The sequence below is a fragment of the Kockovaella imperatae genome, assembly GCF_002102565.1.
Source record: "Kockovaella imperatae strain NRRL Y-17943 chromosome Unknown BD324scaffold_6, whole genome shotgun sequence".
NCBI lineage: Eukaryota > Fungi > Basidiomycota > Tremellomycetes > Tremellales > Cuniculitremaceae > Kockovaella > Kockovaella imperatae.
This window is the reverse complement of record NW_019028946.1, coordinates 112,272-131,240: the sequence shown is the minus strand read 5'-3', so window position 1 is coordinate 131,240 and position 18,969 is coordinate 112,272. Positions and strand designations below refer to the sequence as shown.

The 18,969-nt window shown below is 51.3% G+C and overlaps 10 protein-coding genes across 10 annotated transcripts; 6 read left to right on the top strand and 4 right to left on the bottom strand.

Annotated features, from left to right (window-relative positions):
* Positions 1-46: 46 nt before the first annotated feature.
* BD324DRAFT_624651 (hypothetical protein) lies at positions 47-1,142 on the bottom strand. The gene is made up of 3 exons (XM_022015722.1): positions 864-1,142; positions 708-810; positions 47-654 (listed from the first exon to the last, which is right to left on the bottom strand). The coding sequence occupies exons 1-3, from the start codon at positions 943-945 to the stop codon at positions 87-89; spliced, it is 753 nt and encodes a 250-aa protein (XP_021871102.1). The 5' UTR covers positions 946-1,142; the 3' UTR covers positions 47-86.
* Positions 1,143-3,017, top strand: BD324DRAFT_624649 (hypothetical protein). Its single transcript, XM_022015721.1, has 8 exons — positions 1,143-1,262; positions 1,347-1,404; positions 1,460-1,637; positions 1,700-1,897; positions 1,946-2,061; positions 2,110-2,306; positions 2,355-2,646; positions 2,696-3,017. The coding sequence occupies exons 1-8, from the start codon at positions 1,184-1,186 to the stop codon at positions 2,883-2,885; spliced, it is 1,308 nt and encodes a 435-aa protein (XP_021871101.1). The 5' UTR covers positions 1,143-1,183; the 3' UTR covers positions 2,886-3,017.
* Positions 3,018-3,225: 208 nt separating this feature from the next.
* Positions 3,226-3,703, bottom strand: BD324DRAFT_579736 (SOH1-domain-containing protein; the record flags this gene model as incomplete). The annotated part of the gene is made up of 3 exons (XM_022013405.1): positions 3,226-3,349; positions 3,409-3,542; positions 3,599-3,703. 3 exons carry the CDS (start codon positions 3,701-3,703, stop codon positions 3,226-3,228), a joined length of 363 nt encoding a protein of 120 aa, XP_021871100.1.
* Positions 3,704-3,878: 175 nt separating this feature from the next.
* On the top strand, positions 3,879-5,525 carry BD324DRAFT_579608 (chromosome organization and biogenesis-related protein; the record flags this gene model as incomplete). Its single annotated transcript, XM_022013393.1, has 4 exons — positions 3,879-4,285; positions 4,336-4,990; positions 5,045-5,153; positions 5,209-5,525. The coding sequence occupies 4 exons, from the start codon at positions 3,879-3,881 to the stop codon at positions 5,523-5,525; spliced, it is 1,488 nt and encodes a 495-aa protein (XP_021871099.1).
* A 29-nt stretch (positions 5,526-5,554) lies between these two features.
* BD324DRAFT_650673 (hypothetical protein) lies at positions 5,555-6,530 on the bottom strand (the record flags this gene model as incomplete). Its single annotated transcript, XM_022018187.1, has 3 exons — positions 5,555-5,595; positions 5,655-6,157; positions 6,364-6,530. 3 exons carry the CDS (start codon positions 6,528-6,530, stop codon positions 5,555-5,557), a joined length of 711 nt encoding a protein of 236 aa, XP_021871098.1.
* Positions 6,531-7,354: 824 nt separating this feature from the next.
* On the top strand, positions 7,355-10,009 carry BD324DRAFT_624638 (hypothetical protein). The gene is made up of 12 exons (XM_022015720.1): positions 7,355-7,808; positions 7,865-8,000; positions 8,059-8,167; positions 8,217-8,339; positions 8,387-8,407; positions 8,459-8,535; positions 8,582-8,620; positions 8,672-8,807; positions 8,858-8,930; positions 8,977-9,127; positions 9,173-9,631; positions 9,683-10,009. Exons 1-12 carry the CDS (start codon positions 7,636-7,638, stop codon positions 9,731-9,733), a joined length of 1,548 nt encoding a protein of 515 aa, XP_021871097.1. The 5' UTR covers positions 7,355-7,635; the 3' UTR covers positions 9,734-10,009.
* Positions 10,010-10,373: 364 nt separating this feature from the next.
* BD324DRAFT_673853 (hypothetical protein) lies at positions 10,374-11,935 on the top strand (the record flags this gene model as incomplete). Its single annotated transcript, XM_022018944.1, has 6 exons — positions 10,374-10,479; positions 10,588-10,760; positions 10,837-10,936; positions 11,028-11,095; positions 11,145-11,278; positions 11,329-11,935. Coding segments are annotated over 6 exons (960 nt in total), but the record flags the coding sequence as incomplete, so codon positions are not given.
* BD324DRAFT_680991 (acyl-CoA N-acyltransferase) lies at positions 11,563-14,208 on the bottom strand. Its single transcript, XM_022019104.1, has 10 exons — positions 13,943-14,208; positions 13,670-13,890; positions 13,471-13,607; positions 13,035-13,398; positions 12,887-12,976; positions 12,783-12,833; positions 12,642-12,734; positions 12,483-12,576; positions 12,128-12,433; positions 11,563-12,074 (listed from the first exon to the last, which is right to left on the bottom strand). Exons 1-10 carry the CDS (start codon positions 14,052-14,054, stop codon positions 11,704-11,706), a joined length of 1,839 nt encoding a protein of 612 aa, XP_021871095.1. The 5' UTR covers positions 14,055-14,208; the 3' UTR covers positions 11,563-11,703.
* Positions 14,209-14,275: 67 nt separating this feature from the next.
* On the top strand, positions 14,276-16,421 carry BD324DRAFT_624622 (hypothetical protein). The gene is made up of 8 exons (XM_022015719.1): positions 14,276-14,321; positions 14,383-14,534; positions 14,593-14,670; positions 14,732-14,815; positions 14,868-14,936; positions 14,997-15,392; positions 15,462-15,939; positions 15,990-16,421. The coding sequence occupies exons 2-8, from the start codon at positions 14,410-14,412 to the stop codon at positions 16,017-16,019; spliced, it is 1,260 nt and encodes a 419-aa protein (XP_021871094.1). The 5' UTR covers positions 14,276-14,321; positions 14,383-14,409; the 3' UTR covers positions 16,020-16,421.
* Positions 16,422-16,499: 78 nt separating this feature from the next.
* BD324DRAFT_650668 (pseudouridine synthase) lies at positions 16,500-18,883 on the top strand (the record flags this gene model as incomplete). Its single annotated transcript, XM_022018186.1, has 10 exons — positions 16,500-17,026; positions 17,084-17,116; positions 17,177-17,332; positions 17,393-17,530; positions 17,598-17,945; positions 17,989-18,142; positions 18,202-18,274; positions 18,333-18,546; positions 18,610-18,669; positions 18,721-18,883. The coding sequence occupies 10 exons, from the start codon at positions 16,500-16,502 to the stop codon at positions 18,881-18,883; spliced, it is 1,866 nt and encodes a 621-aa protein (XP_021871093.1).
* Between the last annotated feature and the right edge of the window lie 86 nt (positions 18,884-18,969).

Here is an 18,969-nt window from a genome sequence, read left to right as displayed (position 1 = left end):
GACAACGATCCTACTGATATTGGGCGTCTACGGGGATTCCGGTATACTTCATACGGGTCAAAGCCCTCTCATACATCCAACAAATTCTACGTCTGTGTTTCCTTGTCTCGTTTACGCTTCTTCTTCTCCTTCTTCTCCTTCTCGCTGCCGCCAAACTCCTCCACCTCTTCTGAGACGCCAGCGATTGGTTCTGCTTCTCGCTGCTCAACTTTCCGCTTCCTCTTCAGCTCCTTCTCCGCTTTTCTCATGGCTCTCTCTTCTCTCCGAGCCTTCCTGTCTTCCTTGCTTTCCACCTCTGGAAGTTCCGTCTCCTCTCTGACAGTCTCATCTCTTCTCTTCTTCTTCTTCTTCCGCTTCTTCCCTTCCACTGCTGTATCATTTGGAATTTCTTCAGGTACTATGTCTGAAGTCACGCCAGGTACCAGCTCATCGAATGTGACTTTCTCCGGTGCCAGCGTCTTGCCTTTGAGGAATTTGGAGTAGAGCCCTCTCCGTGCCGCCTCTTTGCCTTTACGGGCCGAGATGCTGAGGCTGGAACCGGCCGTAGACGATGAAGAGGGATTGACAGAGGGAGGAGCTGGCGAGGTAGATGTCGAAGCGGCGGGTGATGAAGCGATAGAACTTTGAAGTGAAGCAGCTGTCGCTGCGAAGATACTACAGGGTATGTTCAGTATTCCTGGGTTAGATAGAAGCGATCATGGACCCACTGATCCCAGAACGGAATAGCCTCGTCTCGATCCTTCCCTATGCCAGACAACGTCTTCTTCTTGACCACGGCCAGCGGTCGAGTCGAATGACCTTGCTTCAGGGCTGACAGACATCTACATTAACTTTCGCCAGTCATGTGGGGACTCTCGACCCACCACTGCCCTTCCCTTTCCAGCCTTGTTTACTGAGATGAGCAGCTGGATCAAATCTCCTTTTGGCGTCTGCCATGTTGACCATGCCTCCACCAAGAACGTAGCGGTGGTCTTCCCTTTCAAACCGTCAAGCAATGAGCTCAACGACGATGGAGACCTACAAACTTCGTACAGCTAGCCAGCTAAGACTTCGGATCCGAGCGAAATTTGTGAGATCACGTGACATTGTTGCCAACTTGGCTGCTGCGACCGACCGTCATGATCATGTATGTATCTCCTTTCTCGCTCTGCTCAGACCATTTGCACGTCAAGCCAAAGACAGCATGACGGCGAACGGAGAGCATACAGCTGGAATGGAGGATGAGCCGAGAGGTTCCGGATCCGCCCAACATATCACCGAAGGTTAGCGACTTGCGCCTGGCGTTGAGCGAGTCGACGTCCCAGTCGTCAACCTGCGGAGCCGACGTGCTGACTCGATACCGCCAGATGAAGCGTCCTTATACGATAGGCAGATTAGATTATGGGGTCTAGAAGCTCAGAATCGGTCAGTATCTTTCTTACGTTCTGCACCCCTCGGATCAAGCTGATATACCTATCAGTATGCGATCCTCCACTGTCCTCCTGTTATCGCTTCGATCATTGGCGCATGAGACCATCAAGAACCTGGTCTTAGCGGGTATAGGACGTCTGATAGTGATGGATGATGGGGCCGTGACTGTCGACGATCTCGGAACGGGATTCCTCTTCCGAGAGGAAGAAGGGGCAGTGGGCCAGGAAGTAGGTCTGGTCCTCTCGTCATCACTTCAAATAGCGAGTCTGTGGCTAATCCTTCCCGGTAGCGTGTCCGAGCTGCCGCTGCTCAGATCGAGTCATTGAATCCACTGGTATCTCTCACTGTCCGACCGACGCTTTCGCCCTTTGTCCGGGATCCCAGTACAGCGTCCTCGTCGGTGGACACGGAGAGGGAAATGGTCGATTTCTTACGAAAGGAGCGAGTCGACGTGGTGGTCGCCTGTGATCTGAAGCGCGACCAATTGGCAAGTCGCTCTGACACTTAGTAGGTTTCATTACCTGACATCTCCTAGATCGCCATCGATGGTGCTGCCCGCAAAGCTGGCTCCATGTTCTACGGCGCCGGGTCATATGGCTTTTACGGCTATGTTTTTGCAGACCTCGGAGCAGACTACGAATACGTATACAGGTGAGCTTAGCTCAAGCCTGATGAGCAAATTTTGACTCAGGCTTCTAGCCCTCTTTCAACTTCTACGAATCCTTCACCTTCTCTGTTCAAGAAAAAGCTTTCGTTTCCAAGCTTCTCTCAGGCTTTGGAAACATCCAACTGGTATCTGGGCCACAAATCAACTACATTGGGAGCCAGCCCATTCAGGGACCTCACACGACAGGCTACGAGAGACAGTGATCCTTTGACAGTCATTGCGATGCTAGGTGAGATACCATGCCTGAACAGATGGGACTGCACTGATGTTCCTTCAGCTCTGTGGGAGTACGAGAAGCGGTTCGGCAGTCTACCTTCTAGCTCGAGCCGGAAAAGACGGCGTGCCATCCGAGACGAAGGGGAACAGAGGAGTGGGACCTCGCACGATGCCGATGAAGCTCCATCTGACGATCCTCCCCACATCGACGATCATGAAGGGGTGACCGCATCCGACTCGCATGAGGCATTTAATCAAATCTACTCAGATTTCAAGTCTCAACTCGGTCTGAATCCGAAGTTCCGAGCACCAGGCGACCAGCATGGACTGGATATGGAATCGATCATGCTATCGTAAGCTGGCGAAGTCAAGGCGTCTGGGAGATCAGCTCACTTTCCTCAGGCATCTTGTGACCCATGCCGAACATTCTTTTGCGCCAACTTTGGCGATCCTCGGCGGACTCTTGGCTCAGGATGTCCTCCGTGCATTAAGCAAGAAAGACAAGCCATTCGTCAATCTGCTCGCTGTGGACTCGATGGGAGGTACCGGGGCTGTCAGTCGATGGGCCATGTTGGATGCGGTTGATGCCTGATCGCGGGCGACGGGCACTCATCGCGCCGATGTCTGGCACACCGTTCTGTATGCACCTCCACGAGCTTGACGTTTTATGAGCTTACGCTCTCTCAGACTTGTATATTTTGATGCATGCCGAGCTACATCGATGTTTTCCCGATCGTCTACCCAAGTCTATCGTCGTCTCAGTCATCATGCCTTCTCTAACTTGTCTGTACAACCCAGGGTCATTGTCCGTCTTCGAATGTCTCCTCGACTTGCTCCTCTACAGTGTGTCCGTTGGCCTGTTTGCCCTCTGACGTGACTCGCCTGACAGTCGTCCCTCAGCAGAGTTCCCAATTCTGAGGACCCGCTGCAACTCACCAAGTCTCGTGATGCCTCGTTCCCAGTCTTCTCAATTCTTCTATGAAAGCCGGATCCCCTAATCTCGATCTGAAAGTCTCTTGCTGTATCAGAGTCAGGTACACGAGACATGTTGGATACCTAATCCATACCGAAAGATATCAGGATCGGGACTGGGCCATAAGCCTGTTTCAACTCACACGATGAACCGAACATACTCTGGCTCTCTCCAGTAATCCAGATACTTTAGATAATTCAACATTTCTGCATTATCCAACAGTCCTTGAGTATACAGTTCCTTGAGATACAGTGGATTCGCGAGACATTGTACAAACTGAATTCCCCAGATCGAGGTCAGGTCTCCGTTTCATGGAAAGGGGATAACCTCACCTCTAGCTCTGATTGAAATCTGACTATATTCCCATATCGCTCCGGGGATCTAGCACTGCCGTCTGCCCCAGGAAGAGGTAGAATAACCCCCTCATGAGCTTGCATCATGTTGCATGGAAGGGGGTGTTGAGCAACAGCACCAAGTAGTAGTGGAGATAATCGTGCCGCTATCCCATTTCTTGAGGGCAAAAACTTTCCCACGGTCGCACCGTATCATTCGCTTTGAAAAGTTCAAAAATTTCAAGTCCACCTTCCACTCATTGACCTTTATCAAGTCACAATGTCTGCTCAGAGCAACAGCGCTGGTCAAACGAGCAATGAAGCCGGACCATCAGCCTCTGGGGCTAATGGAAGCGGACCCCGGCAGCTGGCCATCAGTCTCATCACTCGTTCACCTACCGATGCCATCCCATCTTCGACCTATTTCATCCCTGCATCATGGAAACGGTATCAGCTCTCAGAGCTGATCAACAAGGTCCTCAAGTATCCTACGCCAGTCCCATTCGATTTCCTGATCAATGGTCAAGTCCTAAGAGGCAGTCTGGAGGCTTGGGTGCAGCGGAATCGAGGAGGTGATGAAGAAGGCACTATCGATGTGGAATATGTGAGGAGTTTGATGCCACCGGAGGAGGTTGGAAGGGTCGAGATGGAAGATTGGGTGTCGGGACTGAGTTTAGCTCGGTCAGGGTGAGCTATCATCCATTCATGGGTCTGGGGCAAGCTGACTGTCTTTCCAGGCACATTCTCGTGTCCTCCTATCTGTCGCATGTGCAGATTCTGCCATTGACACTGGACGCCGGATCCGCCTTCGATGCCGCGACACATACTCTCCCCCTTCCGACCACGCTTGGTGCGACGTGCTGTACCTGGCTCTCGCCACCTTCAGCGACCACCAACCTTCGCCTTGCAGCTGGAGGCGTAGACCGTGCAGTGCACGTTTTCACTCTGCCTTCCTTGGATCCCTCATCCTCTACTTCGGGCCGAGAATTGTTCACCCTGATGGGACACACTGGTCCCATCTCCAGTATATCCAGTAGCTCGTCAGGTCGAGAACTCGTATCTGCATCTTGGGATGGCAATCTTCACCTATACATCATGCCTGAGGATGAGCCGACAGAGCATCAACTGCCGTCCGACCCCACGACCTATCTGCCGGGACAGAAACGTAGAAAAAAGATGAAAGAGGAGCGAGGACCTATTGAAGGGCTCACAGATGGTGATATCGGAACCGAGGGCTGGAGGAGAGCACCAGAGCTCATCATGCGAGGTCATAAGGGAAGGATAGGGAGTGTGGCATGGGACAAGCAGGACACGAATAAGACATGGTCTGGTGGCTGGGATGGTAGTGTTAGAGGGTGGGATATGGAGACCGGCGCGTGTACCGTAGTCAGGGTGAGCTATATTTATCTCGAAAGCTCGGGTCCTTCTTACTGAGCATTCTCGCAGCAAGGATCAGCCGATAAGAGTATACTCGCGATGGATCAATGGGCGTCAAATGGAACAATCGCGACAGGCAGCATGGATCGGACAATTTGTCTATGGGACACACGAGAGGGTGGGATCATTCTCCTTACCTGGGGGAAACATACATACTAATCTAGTTCATCTAGCATCGTCCCTTATATCATTGACCATGCCTACCACTTCACCCGTCGCTTCCCTCACGTGTCATCCAACCTCTCAATATACACTGTGTACGGCCACGTATTCCGGAGCGGTTCAAATCTGGGACGTTCGATCGCCCAAGAATGCCTTGTTCAGTTTCAGAAAGCAGCGGAAAAATGCTGGAAGTGCAGAGAAGGAGCGCAAATTCAACGAAAAGGGAAAAGTGTTCGGAGAGAGATTGTTGGCCTGTGATTGGGATGGCAAGGTCGTAGTGGCTGGTGGGGAAGACGGAGAAGTCGGCATATGGCGAGCGAGCGGCTGAGACTTGATGTATGGATTGTGACCAATGACTTATGCGTCTTCGTCGTTAACTACGAGATCAGGATAGTAATCTGTGCGATTGCTTTTTTCAGTCTGGCTCGGCATTCTTCCGTGCGGCAGAGACACTTACTGGGGTATCGCCCTGGCTTCTGCTCGTTCCAGATTAAGATCGCATCCTCCAACATGTCCTTGAAACTCCCTCCATCTTCCATCCATTCTCGAGCTGCTCTGCCGAGACACCAGACGTACAATCTAGGTAAGCACTGAAAATAGCCTGGTGGCATGTAGATCGGGTCCAAGACATGTTTATCAATGACGATACCTCCATCCTGATCACTAGACCAAGTGCATTTTTCAAGCTGAGGTAGAAGCTTCATGGCCAGATCTTTCGCGTCGTGTTTGAGAGCGAGGACGAAAGCAAAGACCATGTCGCCTAGGTCTTCGAATGCCAAGAGCTTCCCAAGAGCAGCTTGACGGATGGTATTTGAGACTATCCACTTGCGGCAGAATTCAAGCAGGTTGGAAATCTCGTAGGGGTCGTCGTAAGACTTCGTTTCATCCGTACCCGTCGCAAGGTCCAGGAAGAAATAGATGATACTGGAATGTTCGATCTGACTATCGACGAATTCGATTCTGTGTTACCTGAGATGTTGACTCGGCTCCATAGTGGGTATAGGAGGAGTTGTAAGAGAAGCAGCCGATTGAATGCTGCTTCGCGTTCGTGGACGCTTCGCTGGTGGGGTTGAAACGATAGGCGATATGAGAAGATCACGAAAAGTCTCACTGCGAGAAAGCCCATTAGCTTCAAGCGATGCTGTCGTTGCGCTGGACCTACATACCTCGCACTGAGAACGAAGTGAGAAGCGACAAAGAATATATAGCCATCCGAGCTAATCAAGACGCAATCAGCCGTCTGATCATTGTACTTTGGGTGTATCAAGAGGTTTGTGCCTTCCAACTTGACTGGAGGGTTGGACTTTCGTGCTGTCTTTTTGTGGCGAGTCATCCTTATGGAGCTTCCAGAGCTGTTGAGATATGTGTGATGTGGATAGATAGCAGGTGTGTGGAGGAACGGATACGAAGAGGATGTGTCGACAGATCAACAGTCTCTAACCGAACCAGCGCACTGACCTCCTCCTCCTGGTGAAATGTGGCACTTTCCTTCATGATGACTCCCCGACAATGTGCCACACCCTCTCTAGCGGAATTCATCTGGAGACAGGGAGGGAGGCATGGTGAGGGAGAGCGTGAGTCACTGATGGAACCGACACACGCTGCCAGTGGCTAATATGACGTGAATTCTCAGATACTGTCTTTGTATTCTACCTCCCTGTAGAGCTTTGTACATACTGCAGATACAGTATGTCCAATTCGATGCCTAAAACCCGGCCCTCCACCAGAAGTCAGACTTTAAGACGTTTGGCGCTCATGGCGACCACTTCGTATCGATTGTAAGGCCATCAGAAGCGAGACCCTGTAGTATTGCACCTGGACTGCGTCTGTTGTTGATCTGTATGGGCAGATTGGGGATCAGACTCTCGCTGCACGCGGAGGGCATGCGAAAGAAAGGTTGGCTAAAGCCCTTCCACAATGTGAGACACATAGCACCAGATGTCACCTCAGAGTAGTCGTCCTGTTGCGCTCCTCTGGACCCCCCATATACTCGTCACACATAAACTTGGACGAAAAAGCTACTGCCTTTGCTCACCACCATCACCCTGCTCGTCGCCACCTCAGTGTGTACCGTTTATTATACCTCGTGCCACGTGTCCAATTTTTTGATTCCGGAAAATGACGCACACTTTCAACAATAGGATCTCGTCGTCGAACATTGAACATTCCTTCCATCGACGTCGACAACGAGCAACGAGCAGCGAGCAGCATCGACAGGGATCTCATACTCCTGGACAGTGGACATTGACCTGCTTCACTGCTCAGAAAGCTCGGTCATCCCTCCCATTTGCACCAACCCCCATCACACACCAGCTAGCTGACGAGACTGGACGAGCGTTGAATAATCATTCCATCCCCCCCTTCAGCCGCTCGTCTCGAGCTCAGTGATTCGAACCTACAAGTCAGAACTCCTCTACTATCTCGCTCTGAGATAGAGTATGAGTGACGACGAGATGTTCGAAGATGGATCTTCAGGCTGGTCGTCCTACTCCTCAGGCTATTACCCCTATTACCGACCTAGATCACCGTCCAATCCACCTGTCCCTCCTGATCCCATCGATTCGTACAATGTGAAGTTCATCGAGGGCAGTGGATCCAGAGGCAAATGCATGTGAGTTATTGGTCCTGCAAAGTTGCCGCTTGCGTAGAAGCTCACGCATCCACCAGCGACCTCGCGTTCGTCCTTGATTGCACGGGGTCCATGCAAAAATACATCAACTCCGTCCGAGATCACATTATTGGAATTTGTGACCTCATCAGAGGGGAAGAAGGTCTCAATGGACCAGAAGATCTACGTATAGCGGTGGGTTGCTACTCGCTTCTGGTCTGGAGCCAAAACCTGCTGACATGCCTCGGCACAGGTCGTCAACTACCGTGATCACCCACCTCAGGACGCAACTTACGTGTACAAATTCAATCCCTTCACGGCCGATGTATCGTCTGTACAAGACTATCTGCGAGGTCTGACAGGTGAGATAAATCATACTCATGCGTTTCGGTCAGCTCACTTTCGTGCCAGCTGGAGGTGGTGGCGACGGGCCTGAAGCAGTCACGGCTGGGCTGGCGGCAACGCTGACGGAGCTAGAATGGAGACAGTCCGCGTCAAAGATGGTCGTGCTCATTGCGGATGCTCCACCTCATGGTGAGTGGACAACATGCCGAGGGTGGCCAATTGACCTTCGATGGCAGGGATCGGAGAGTATGGCGATCGTGAGCTTGAATCTCTTCAAAACGACGACAGAATGGCTCACTAGACTCGAGAAATCAAGATCGGAGATCCTGACGGTCATGACCCTTTGGTCATTGCGAGGACGATGGCTCAGAACGGTATTACTTTGGTTCGCTTGGCCTTTTCCTCGTCTGAGCCAAGCTGACCTTCTGCAGTTCATGGTAGCGTGCGAGGAGACCTTGTCAGGCTATGGTGTAGGTGGTCTCTGTCTCAAACTCGACCTGGTGCTCAATGAACCTCTTCAGCGCGCCGTGGATTTCTTCACTGCCATTTGCAACATGACGTCAGGTGTCATGCTACCTCTGACGACCGCGGACCTGCTGGCTATGACGATCGTGGGCAGTGTTCTGGAGAATATGGACATGGAACGGTTGATCCAAGGTCAGCTACACCAATACCTTGTCTGGTTCGAGAGCTGACATAATTCACAGAGATCGGCCAGGAAGTTGCTCAGCGAGTGAGGCAGAAGGGCGAAACTATGCAGAGTGTGGAGGAGGTTGCCCAGTGAGCTCGGATGTGCACCATGTCAGAACGTGCTGATAGCATTCAGGGAGCTACACGAGCGTCTCCTTCTGCGCAATGAGCAAACCAAGCAAATTCAACTACCCGACGTCTATATCCAGACCGATGACTCAAAGAAGAACGTTTCGACATGGATGAATGGCAAATACATCAGAGATGTGGCGAAAGACATCATCGAGGTGGGCGAGTTGTCCCTTGTGTAATGCCAAGCTCACCAGTATTAGATCAAGGGAAAGCGACTCACCGATGGCTTCAGAAAGACCAACGCAGATTCCGGCTACAAATACGTGCCCGGCGGTCGATTACCTCCCCGTCGGACCTCTGCATCCGCCGCGACCTTTGGCGCTCCTCCCACCCCGTCGTCACCGGGTGATCGCGCTGGCCTCGCTACTCCTCCCGCCCCGGGCTCCCCACCTCAAGCGTCCTCCCCTTCTCGTAGGGTCGTGAGCGATTTCAAGCCGTTTGGTGCATCGTCGTTTGGTTCTGGGACTTCACCCCTCAGCGTTTTTGGAGCTCCCATGCTGGCGACTGGACCTGGTGGAGGCATGTTTGGATCGGCTGGGAGAGCTCCGGCAATGAATAGTGGCAGGACCACCTTCAGAGGATCTAGGGACGAAGAGGACGATGATGATGACGATGATGACGGACCATCCTTCAAGCGTGATGCCATCTCTTTAGACCAGGTGAGCTTGGCGAAGGAGCATTGAACGTGACTGACGAGCTATACCTTTCAGGCTCGACGAATCGCAACTCAATCAGTGTTCCGAGCTGGACGACTGGGCTAGGAACATAAGATAATTCTCCGTCACGCTCTAGATTTACGACCTACGCACTCCAAGCTACGATCTTGTCACGCCAAAAGGCAACAACACCACATTCTAAAGACCCATTTTGCATAGGTTTTCAACCCTGTACATACTTTTTGTCGATACAGCATGTTATGCATGAAATGTGCATCTTGTCACACATCACTCCGGTGAGGTGAGAGGGTCGAGCTCCTGAACATGTGCTCAGCCACAGCGGCTCTCAACGTTGCATGACTGCCATCCATCCACTCTTCGTTGCTGTCGTTTGGGATTAAATGATTGTTAATTCATTGAGAGATAAATATTCACATCGGTATTCCTTGGTCCACCACTTCATATTGATGGTCTTTGGCTATCACTATACGACCACCACACCATGTCTGCCGAGCCATCAACGTCAAAACTAGCAGCTCGAGTAGCGGATGAGGAGGATGAGATGGCCGCAGAGGCAGGAACGAGTACCAGTATAGCAGCGAGGGTCGGGCAAGCGTCAGATGGAGGTACGTCCAACTTGTAGTTGGCACCCAAAGGTTTGAAAAGCTTATGGGTTTCACTCCAAGTAGATCTCAAGCAAGAAGGAGGGTCAGAAGTCAATCACGCGAATGGGGGAGACGGAAGGGCGGAGCAAGAAACAGAGGAAGAGGAGAAAGACCCGAATCGTATACCGGATAACGCCTGCGAGACGTTGTACCTTCAGAACTTGAACGAAAAAGTCCGGATACCAGGTGAGTGTTTTTGCAAACAGCGCCAATGGCTGCAGTATCGTCCTTCGAACCCTCGTCGAGTCCGATTCAAGACTTCAGAGTGAGTGCTCACGACTGTTTCTCTCGTAGTCATGAAGGACACCCTATCACTGTTGTTCAAACCATATCATCCGCTCTTACCAGTCATTGCGCATCGGAATTTACGGATGAGAGGTCAAGCATTTGTAACGTTTTCCAACATTGAAGAGGCGAATCAAGCTAGGAAAGATGTAGCTGAATTCCCATTGTACGGCAAACCCATCGTGAGTCGCTCGCTCTCAGATGTTGGAAATGTGCCAGGACGAGTTTTCGCTTGTATACTGACGGATCTCGCGCCAGCAAATATCATTCGCTAGAGGGAGATCGGATTCAGCCGTTCAGAAGTTTGAAGGGGATGAAGCCTTTGAGGAGCACAAGAAAAAGCGGTTAGAAGAGAAGAGTGAGTTTTAACACACACTCTCGGGCTTCTAAATCAAAAAGGCTCCAAAGAGAATAGGACATGAGCGGATCAAACTGACACCAGCGTACAGAGAAGAAGAGACGAGACAATCCTTTAAGACGCAAGGCGGCGGAAAAGATGAAAGCGGGTGGGTCGCTGGTCTCCATACCTACCTCCCAACCTGTACTGACGGAAACGACGAGCAGAGGAGAGCGGTGCCCCAGCAGCAAAGAAACAAAGACTTCAAATGCCAGACGAATACCTACCTCCGAATTCAGTCCTGTTCATCCAAAATCTCCCGGAAGGAACTACATCAGACGACCTTCGCGAAGTCTTCGAATTGTAAGTCTGACCCAGTTGAAGCTTTGTCTGCAGCTGACATGATGCATTAGACACGCTGGATTGGTGGAGATCCGTACTATCCCCGCTAAGAAGGATATTGCCTTTGTCGAGTTCTCAGATGAAGGCGCTGCGACGGTCGCGAAAGAGGCACTGCACAACTTCAAGATTGATGGCGAGACAAAGATGAAGGTGTGTAGCGCGTTGAAGGAGAACAATCTCTTGCGAAATAAAACGCTAATTCTGTCGGCAGGTCACATATGCGAGAAAGTGAGATGTACGAGTGTATTTGCATGCAGTCAACCCCATGGATCAGCGCAGAGCTGGCAGCAGCTTGTGCGACGATCTACGAAGATCGAACATCTGCTATTGGATGCTCACAAAGGTGATACTATCCTTGACGCAAGCTCGCACGAATTACCTGTAAACTAGAGGAGAACACAAGACTCTTCCAGCACCCCCTTTTCCTTTACTCCCCATTTCCTCCAAGCCTCATCAACCATTTCTCTACTAATGACAACTTCGACATCTTTCCATTCGCCAAGATGCTCGGGATCCTGCCCGTCTTCCTCGTCCTGGGCGCAGTCCTCATCCCCCGATGTCGTCGTTCTCGGAGCTAGGCGCTTCCGCTTTGAGCGTCCGTCCGTCTGATTAGACGGACGACGATGTTTCAAGAATCCTAATTCTGCAAGCGTAAATGCCGCGTCGTCTATGCGGATATGACAGACAGAAGCGATCTCCGCAAGAGTTGTCGAGATGGAATATTGACCCGAGTGAGGCTCTTTGACTTTAAGGAATTCTGCAAAGTGGCGTGAGCCCAACTTTCTCTGCTCAGATGGACGAAAGACTTACTTTTGTCATCGATTCTGATCGTATTCCTCTCCGATTCCTTTACTGGCGTCACTGCGGATACTTTGCTCCGTTCCCGGAGGGATCGTTCAGATGCTTGAGGCTTGATTTTCATCGGGGTCTTGACCTTGACCGGGGACTGAGGATCCATAAGCGGTGCGGCACTCAGGAGCTTTCGACAAAATCGTAGGATGAGGGACGTCCAATAGGCCAGATACCCTTTGAGACCCAGATCGGATAATGGTCGTTCGGGAGTCCCTGGTGAACCGTCGAATGAGCTTGTGTTTGGGTGTTTTGTGAGGACATAGCCTGTGGATTGGGTCAATCCTTGACAAGTAATGAAGCAGGGAAGTCTCACTGAATTCTATCAGGAGTTTTCCGAATCCGTTATTCTGGAAAGGCGGGAATGTAATGATGCAGGCCAGGTTGTAGTCGTCGTACGATTGTCTTTCCTGGAATGACACGTCTATCAGCATTGGACGATGAAAGCAAGCATGCCCGCACACGCATGCCTCACTTTTGAGAAGAACGCCATGACTTGATCTCTGCGAGATGTCGCTGCATCGCACAGTACGTAGAATAAGAACCCTTCGACATGGTAGAAGACCGACTGGAAAGCCTGTCAGTTCAAGCCGTTGGAATTGATAATGCAGCTGACCTTGTGATCGATGAAGAGCTTCCCGAAAAGGCTTAAATTTTGACAGTAAAGCTAGAGCCGGGCCATTAGGGCCTTACGACCTTTTTCCAATCAGACTGACTCACAGGTGCTACCGCTCCATCTACTTCCCATATCGTATAGCTTCCACGTTGGTACACTCTTTTCCCTGGCGGCTGGAGCATTTGACAGTCCGCCTGGCGAATATGTGGTGTCAGCGAGATCGGCAAGGGGTCCGTTTGAGGTAGAACACACCGTGTGCCTTTCCCACCCATCTCTCGTCTTCATGTACTTGAAACACAGATCACATACCCAAAGCCTAGGTCTCGCCCCTTCTCCTCCTCGACCTACGCCGAAGCCAAAGATTTCCGTAGCTGTCCTAGCCGCACGACCTTTGAGCTCATGTGGTTGTCCTTGGTCTCCGCCACCGTTCGTGGTCGCCCCATTGGCCATTGGCGCTTTACCTTTCTTCGTACTGCTGCTGGACTTGGGAAGAGCTGCGCGACCGTGATCGTGGTCGACATGCCGAGTACCGGAAGAGGAGCCTGATCCTTCGCCATGTAAGTGCGGGTGACTCCGATTGGGATCGTCCGGAGATAGAGGGTACGGTGAATAGTACCTTATCTCAGAGGGTTAGGGTCTGTATTGTACAATTCGGGACTGACTAAATGAATGGACGTTGTCCACTTACCATGTATTGATCAGGTATTCTCCAAAGCGTACGTCTTCGAAATTTCTCACCCTCGTTGCGTTCGCATGCTCTCGCTCCGGTGTAGATGCCTCAGAACGCGGGACGTCCGGGAATCGATCCGATCCAGTCTCAGGATCCTAAGGACAACCGATCAGTCAAAACTCTGCTCTCGATTGACAGGCGTTCGAAATAGGCTCACACCCAGTTCGGAGTGGGCTCGCTTGAGGTTGGAAGCAGAATTTCGGCTAGGTCCCGCAAGACCAACACCATTCGACCCGTTCAGATGGACATTGTTCACTTCTGCTCCGATGTCGGAATCTGGGACCCATGTATCGAGTCGTTTATCTGTGCCGGCGAACGATACATAGACCTCACGTCTCCCAGATTTGGTGATTCGTACATCGAGAACGTTTGCGGCACCTAGAGAGGCTTGTTAGCTTTGAGTAGTTTCCTATGAAGCGGTGGGACTTGCGTGCTTGTCCACCAGGTCGATTGACCAAGTACTGCCTGTTCACTTCGATGTGGCTCGACGTTTCCGATCCCGGGAGTCGGCTTAAGATGAGCTTGGAACCAGAACTTGACATGACGCGTCTTGATCAAGTAGCTGTTCTATAGCGACCTCTGTAATTTGCCCCAGAGATCATCACTCGTTCGCTGCTTCCTCCTCCTTGAATCAATCACCAATGAATGACCTTTTCAGCAACAACAACAACAGCTCACGCTTCGAATGACGAGACGGAGATCAGGTGACATGTCCGTCAAAGTCCGGTGCCCCAGGCTCTGGTGGTCATTCCAGGTGCAGTGACGAGGAGTAGCTTGATGACGAGCAAGGGCGTGTTTCGTCACTGTACGTGAGTCTGAGAGCAGCGACGAGATCCTGCGCTGGACTGATAGATGGGGACCTCCTCACAGGGCCCTCGTGAACGAGCATTAAGAATTATGTGCGGGCGGTATGCCCTTGCGTTATCCAACGAAGAACTTTACGATGGATTACAGAATCAACTACCCCAACTATTCCAACGTGGTCGACCACGCTGGGAACGAGAGCAGGACTACAGACCAAAGTGAGATATATCAAAGTCTTCGAACCTGTCTATCAGCTCATCAATGGGATCAACGCAGCTATAATGTAGCTCCACGTCAACGTCAACCTATCATTCATCGGGATCGCGATTCTGGTGAGGCAGTAATCGAGACCATGTAAGTGCTGCTGCGAGCGGTGAGGATTGACTGAGGATCTCTCGCTCACGTTGCGCCGCAGGCAATGGGGTTTAATTCCTCATTGGACGAAACATCCTCCTAGTGGACCTATGAACACGATCAATGCCAGATCGGAGTCACTCCTGTACGTGCTCTGTTGATATACTGTATATACACTAGCTGACTCGTCCTTGTAGTGACCCTGCGTCAGGAGGAATGTGGCACGCTCTAAAAGGGTACAAACGATGTATTATCCCTGCTCAAGGGTGAGCGTCCCTTCAAGAGTCCTGTACATCATTATCAATCCTGACTTGGTCTCATTCAAGCTATTACGAATGGCAAAAGAAGGCCAGCAGCAAAGTTGCCCACTTTACTCGTCTACCCCTTGGGAAGCAAGACACCAACGCATCTCCGCCGCTCATGTTCTTTGCCGGTTTATACGATACGGTCGAATATGTATCGCCGGTCGAATCTCGATTTCAACCTCGCGAAGGGGACGATCGTGAACCTTATCCGACTGGTAATCCTATCCCTCTATCAACCTATACGATCCTGACGACTGTACCTGCCAAGGACATTTCTTGGCTACATGATCGGATGCCATGTATCTTGAAAGATTGGGAGGACATTGAGAGGTGGTTGGACCTTGGAAAGGTTAAAGGTTGGGAGGATGGTAAGGGCGGCACGGGATCGTTGCTGAAGGGTACACAAGGACTCGATTGGTGGGTCCTCAACTTTTGTCTACTGGCATTTGTCTTGTTTTTTGGGCCTGCTGGCTGAATCCAGGCCAGTTTTCCAGTCCCACCGGAAGTCGGCAAGATTGGTACCAATTCGCCCACGTACATCCAGCCTGTATCTGAGCGATCAGACGGTATCAAGTCTTTCTTCCAAAAGCAAACGTCATCACCCGCCAAAAAGACAGGTACCGGCAAGTCGGCAGAGGTAGTGAAGAAGGAGGATCCGGACCAGGACGTCAAACCAACATCCCAATCGAATACACCGGATGCTTCTCCCATGTCCGACGATGTCAAACCAAAGGTTGAGAGCAAATTAGATCCAGAGATAGGAGATGATTCGAACGCACCGAACGAAGCCCCTCCGGACGGGGTAGTCAAGAAAGAAGCGCAGACTCCGGGTAAGCGGAAACGGGGAAAGAGCGAGGATCCCGTAGACGAGGACGCGGAGACAACTCAGGGTCTCGCCAGGGAACGCAAAGGAGGCCATCAGACCAAAGTTACCAGAAAAAGCGAATCCGAGGGCTCAAAGGAGGTAAGCCGTTTGGATAAGGTCCTCGAGAAGATCTGCTGAACGGGTGACAGCAACCTTCCATTACTGCGTTCTTCAAATGACCAAGTAAGGTCAAGCCCGAGCCAGTCCCGAAGTCCAAACCCAAATCTACAAAGAAGCGTTGAATACATTCAAGCACTCATGGCTTTGGTCTGTTTTGGGCGCTGAACCTGCGACAATTAAACCTTCGTCAATAATTGTCGCCTCGCCAAAAGGACGTCGGGAGCAAGGGAGAGTCGCCCCGACTATAGGTAAGATTTCTCGAGCCGATCTCTGCAGGACTGCTCGCATCTCCTGGAAGACCAGATCCGAAGGGTAACAGGAGCACCCAAGGTCCCCTTGTGGTCTCTGTATCGTATCCCGCCATCAATGTCTGTAGTTGTACGAGACGACGTTGTTATGTACATGACCTCAATTTCAGTGCCACGGACGATAGTTTGATGCAAAATGAAAATGTTCGAAAGCACATGTTTTGGACTGTCTATCCGTACATACCATCCTGCCTGGGTCCAAAAGTGTCGAGCAGACCCGCATCCTCCATCATGGACATGGAGTCCGAAGCTCCAAATGCTCCTACGGCGGAATCATCGAAACGAGCCAGATCCCGTTCGCCAGGTCCTTCCGAGTCCATTAACGATTCAGCGCCTCCAGCTAAGAAGATCGCAGTGGACCAAAAAGCGGCGGATGTCAGCGGAGACGTGACCGCAGACGCTGCCGATTCAGTCCAGTTGGCCTCTAAAGATGATCTCAAGGCTGAACAAGAGCCCAAAGTCAAGGCTGAATCTTCGTCTGGCTCAGTTCGACCCCGTCACGAGGAGGACCTAGTAGGACAAGGAAGAAGAGGATACAAAGGTCAAGGGGTTGGCGATCGTAGGGGTCAATTTGGACGGGATGACAAGAGAGATTGGCATAGAGGCGACAAGCAGAGTGCAAGGGACCAGAAGAAGGAGTCATCAGATGCTGTCGGGGGGAAAGACAGTGGAGCTGTGGACGAGGACGAAGCTGGAATCGATGAGAACGGAGACAAGGTCAAACGATTGCCGAAGAAAAAGGTTGCCATTCTGCTCGGGTGAGTGGGGCTCATGGTGCTCCAAACTACAGATGAGGATGATCTCACGATTTGCAGGTACTGCGGAACAGGCTACTCTGGTATGCAGATGTGGGTCTTTCGTATTGTCCACCCTTTGACATTTTCCTTCGCTGACCGCCGTTCGTTCAGCCAGACACACCATGGAGCAAAGACTATTGAAGGCGATTTCTTCGACGCACTCATCAAAGCCGGTGCAGTCTCCCCCGAGAACGCAGTAGATCATCGGAAAGTCGATGTACAACGAGCAGCGAGGACAGACGCGGGAGTACACGCTGCTGGAAATTGGTACGTCAGAGTGCGACAAGTCTCATAGCGCATGGAACTTACTCATCGGTGGTCCCTCAGCATTTCCATGAAAATGATCATCGGGTCTCCATTACCTCCTGAACATGAGACTCTCGAGAGCTACGTCAATTCGTTCTTACCTGAACAAATCCGAATGTGGGGTTACGTGAGGACCTTGAAGTCTTTCCAAGCGAGATTGTGAGGTGTCCCTCCCCTTGAGCAGTACATGTCAAACGGTGCTAGACTGACGCGCGATGCTTCCCAGATCATGTGATTCTCGAGTCTACGAATACGTTCTTCCTTCGTATTGCCTTCTTCCACCTCGAGCAGGGGAGCCTCTCACGATCAACCTCGATCAATCCAGTCCAGGGTGGAAAGCTGGTCTTGGAGTGGCAGCGGAATTTGCAGATGCCGGCGTGGACTTGGCGCCCGGCGCGGAGGCGATTGAGGGTAGTACAGGGGCGGAGAAGTCGGGAGACGAGACGAAGAGGGAAGAGAGGGAGAAACTCGATAACCGGTCCAGAGGGGAATACGAGCGTCGAAGAGGTTGGCGAGTCGATAAGGACACTTTGGCGAAATTCAGAGCTTTGATCAAGGAGTTTGAAGGGACGCAGTGAGTCGTGATACGGGTTTTAGACCGCTGACACGCTTCATAGCAACTTTCATAATTACACCGTCGGAAAACCTTTCAGAGACCGTACCGTCAAGCGATTCATGATGAATCTCAAGGTCAGAGATCCACAAGTCGTAGGAGATATCGAGTGGATCTCGGTCCGAATCCACGGCCAGAGCTTTATGCTGCATCAAATTGTAAGCGACATCCTGCTCCGCTTCACTCTCGTGACGCTGAATCGTGGCCGGTTTCTTAGCGCAAAATGATCTCTATGGCCATGTTGGCGTGCAGAACCAACAGTCCGGCGTCACTCATCCCAGAGACGTTCGGTCAGTCACGACGAATCTTTCGCAATCATGTGGTCTTTACTGACTTTCCACCTCACAGGTCCCAAAACTATCCACATTCCCAAAGCACCCCCTCTTGGTCTTCTGCTTGAAGCTCCTCAATTCGGTTCTTACAACTCTCGGGTCAAGGAACAAAAAGACCCTCAAGCTGAACGTGATCCTATCGATTGGGCGCTATACGGCGACAAAATGCAAGAATTCAAGCTCAAGTTTATTTACGAAAAGCTAAGACAGGATGAATTGGAATCGCATATGTAGGTCGTTGCTCAGTACATCTCCATCGAAGCGAGTGAAGGTAGTTGACCTGGACTGAATAGCTTTCATAAGTGGATAAGGCAGATTGACTGCACGTCTTCCGCTTCGCTCTCCTTTCTCAAGTAAGTAGTCGAGTTCACCGGTGTCATTCGGGTGTTAATGGTGCTGCTCAGCTCAAAGGGCGTCATACCGCCCGAAGCGCAGGTCCAACCAGGACGTGACATGCCAGGTGAAAAGAAGGGATCTGGCAAGACGGATGGAGGGGATGAATTAAACAGTGATGATGAGGAGAAGATTGATCCCGAGCTGTTGAAGCGGGGCGAGCTGGAAGGGTAGAGAGGCCCTTTCGGCAGGACATTACCGCTCATGCTGTTGCGTGCATGGTTCGTTACAAGTGCTTGACCTGTCCTGTACGCGTTGTG

Bases quoted from the DNA above. Each gene is read 5' to 3' on its own strand.
- BD324DRAFT_624651 (XM_022015722.1), bottom strand. From the start codon at position 945: ATGGTCAACATGGCAGACGCCAAAAGGAGATTTGATCCAGCTGCTCAT. The intron at 811-863 runs GTGGGTCGAGAG...GATGTCTGTCAG, and splicing joins CTGGAAAGGGAAGGGCAGTG to CCCTGAAGCAAGGTCATTCG. The intron at 655-707 runs GTGGGTCCATGA...CATACCCTGTAG, and splicing joins GCTATTCCGTTCTGGGATCA to TATCTTCGCAGCGACAGCTG.
- BD324DRAFT_624649 (XM_022015721.1), top strand. From the start codon at position 1,184: ATGACGGCGAACGGAGAGCATACAGCTGGAATGGAGGATGAGCCGAGA. The intron at 2,062-2,109 runs GTGAGCTTAGCT...TCAGGCTTCTAG, and splicing joins GACTACGAATACGTATACAG to CCCTCTTTCAACTTCTACGA. The intron at 2,307-2,354 runs GTGAGATACCAT...ATGTTCCTTCAG, and splicing joins GACAGTCATTGCGATGCTAG to CTCTGTGGGAGTACGAGAAG.
- BD324DRAFT_624638 (XM_022015720.1), top strand. From the start codon at position 7,636: ATGAGTGACGACGAGATGTTCGAAGATGGATCTTCAGGCTGGTCGTCC. The intron at 8,536-8,581 runs GTTCGCTTGGCC...GACCTTCTGCAG, and splicing joins CTCAGAACGGTATTACTTTG to TTCATGGTAGCGTGCGAGGA. The intron at 8,621-8,671 runs GTAGGTGGTCTC...GAACCTCTTCAG, and splicing joins AGACCTTGTCAGGCTATGGT to CGCGCCGTGGATTTCTTCAC.
- BD324DRAFT_680991 (XM_022019104.1), bottom strand. From the start codon at position 14,054: ATGTCAAGTTCTGGTTCCAAGCTCATCTTAAGCCGACTCCCGGGATCG. The intron at 13,399-13,470 runs GTAAGTGGACAA...CTCTGAGATAAG, and splicing joins GAATACCTGATCAATACATG to GTACTATTCACCGTACCCTC. The intron at 12,977-13,034 runs GTGTGTTCTACC...CATATTCGCCAG, and splicing joins ATGGGTGGGAAAGGCACACG to GCGGACTGTCAAATGCTCCA.
- BD324DRAFT_624622 (XM_022015719.1), top strand. From the start codon at position 14,410: ATGTGCGGGCGGTATGCCCTTGCGTTATCCAACGAAGAACTTTACGAT. The intron at 14,535-14,592 runs GTGAGATATATC...GGATCAACGCAG, and splicing joins GAGCAGGACTACAGACCAAA to CTATAATGTAGCTCCACGTC. The intron at 14,937-14,996 runs GTGAGCGTCCCT...GTCTCATTCAAG, and splicing joins TGTATTATCCCTGCTCAAGG to CTATTACGAATGGCAAAAGA.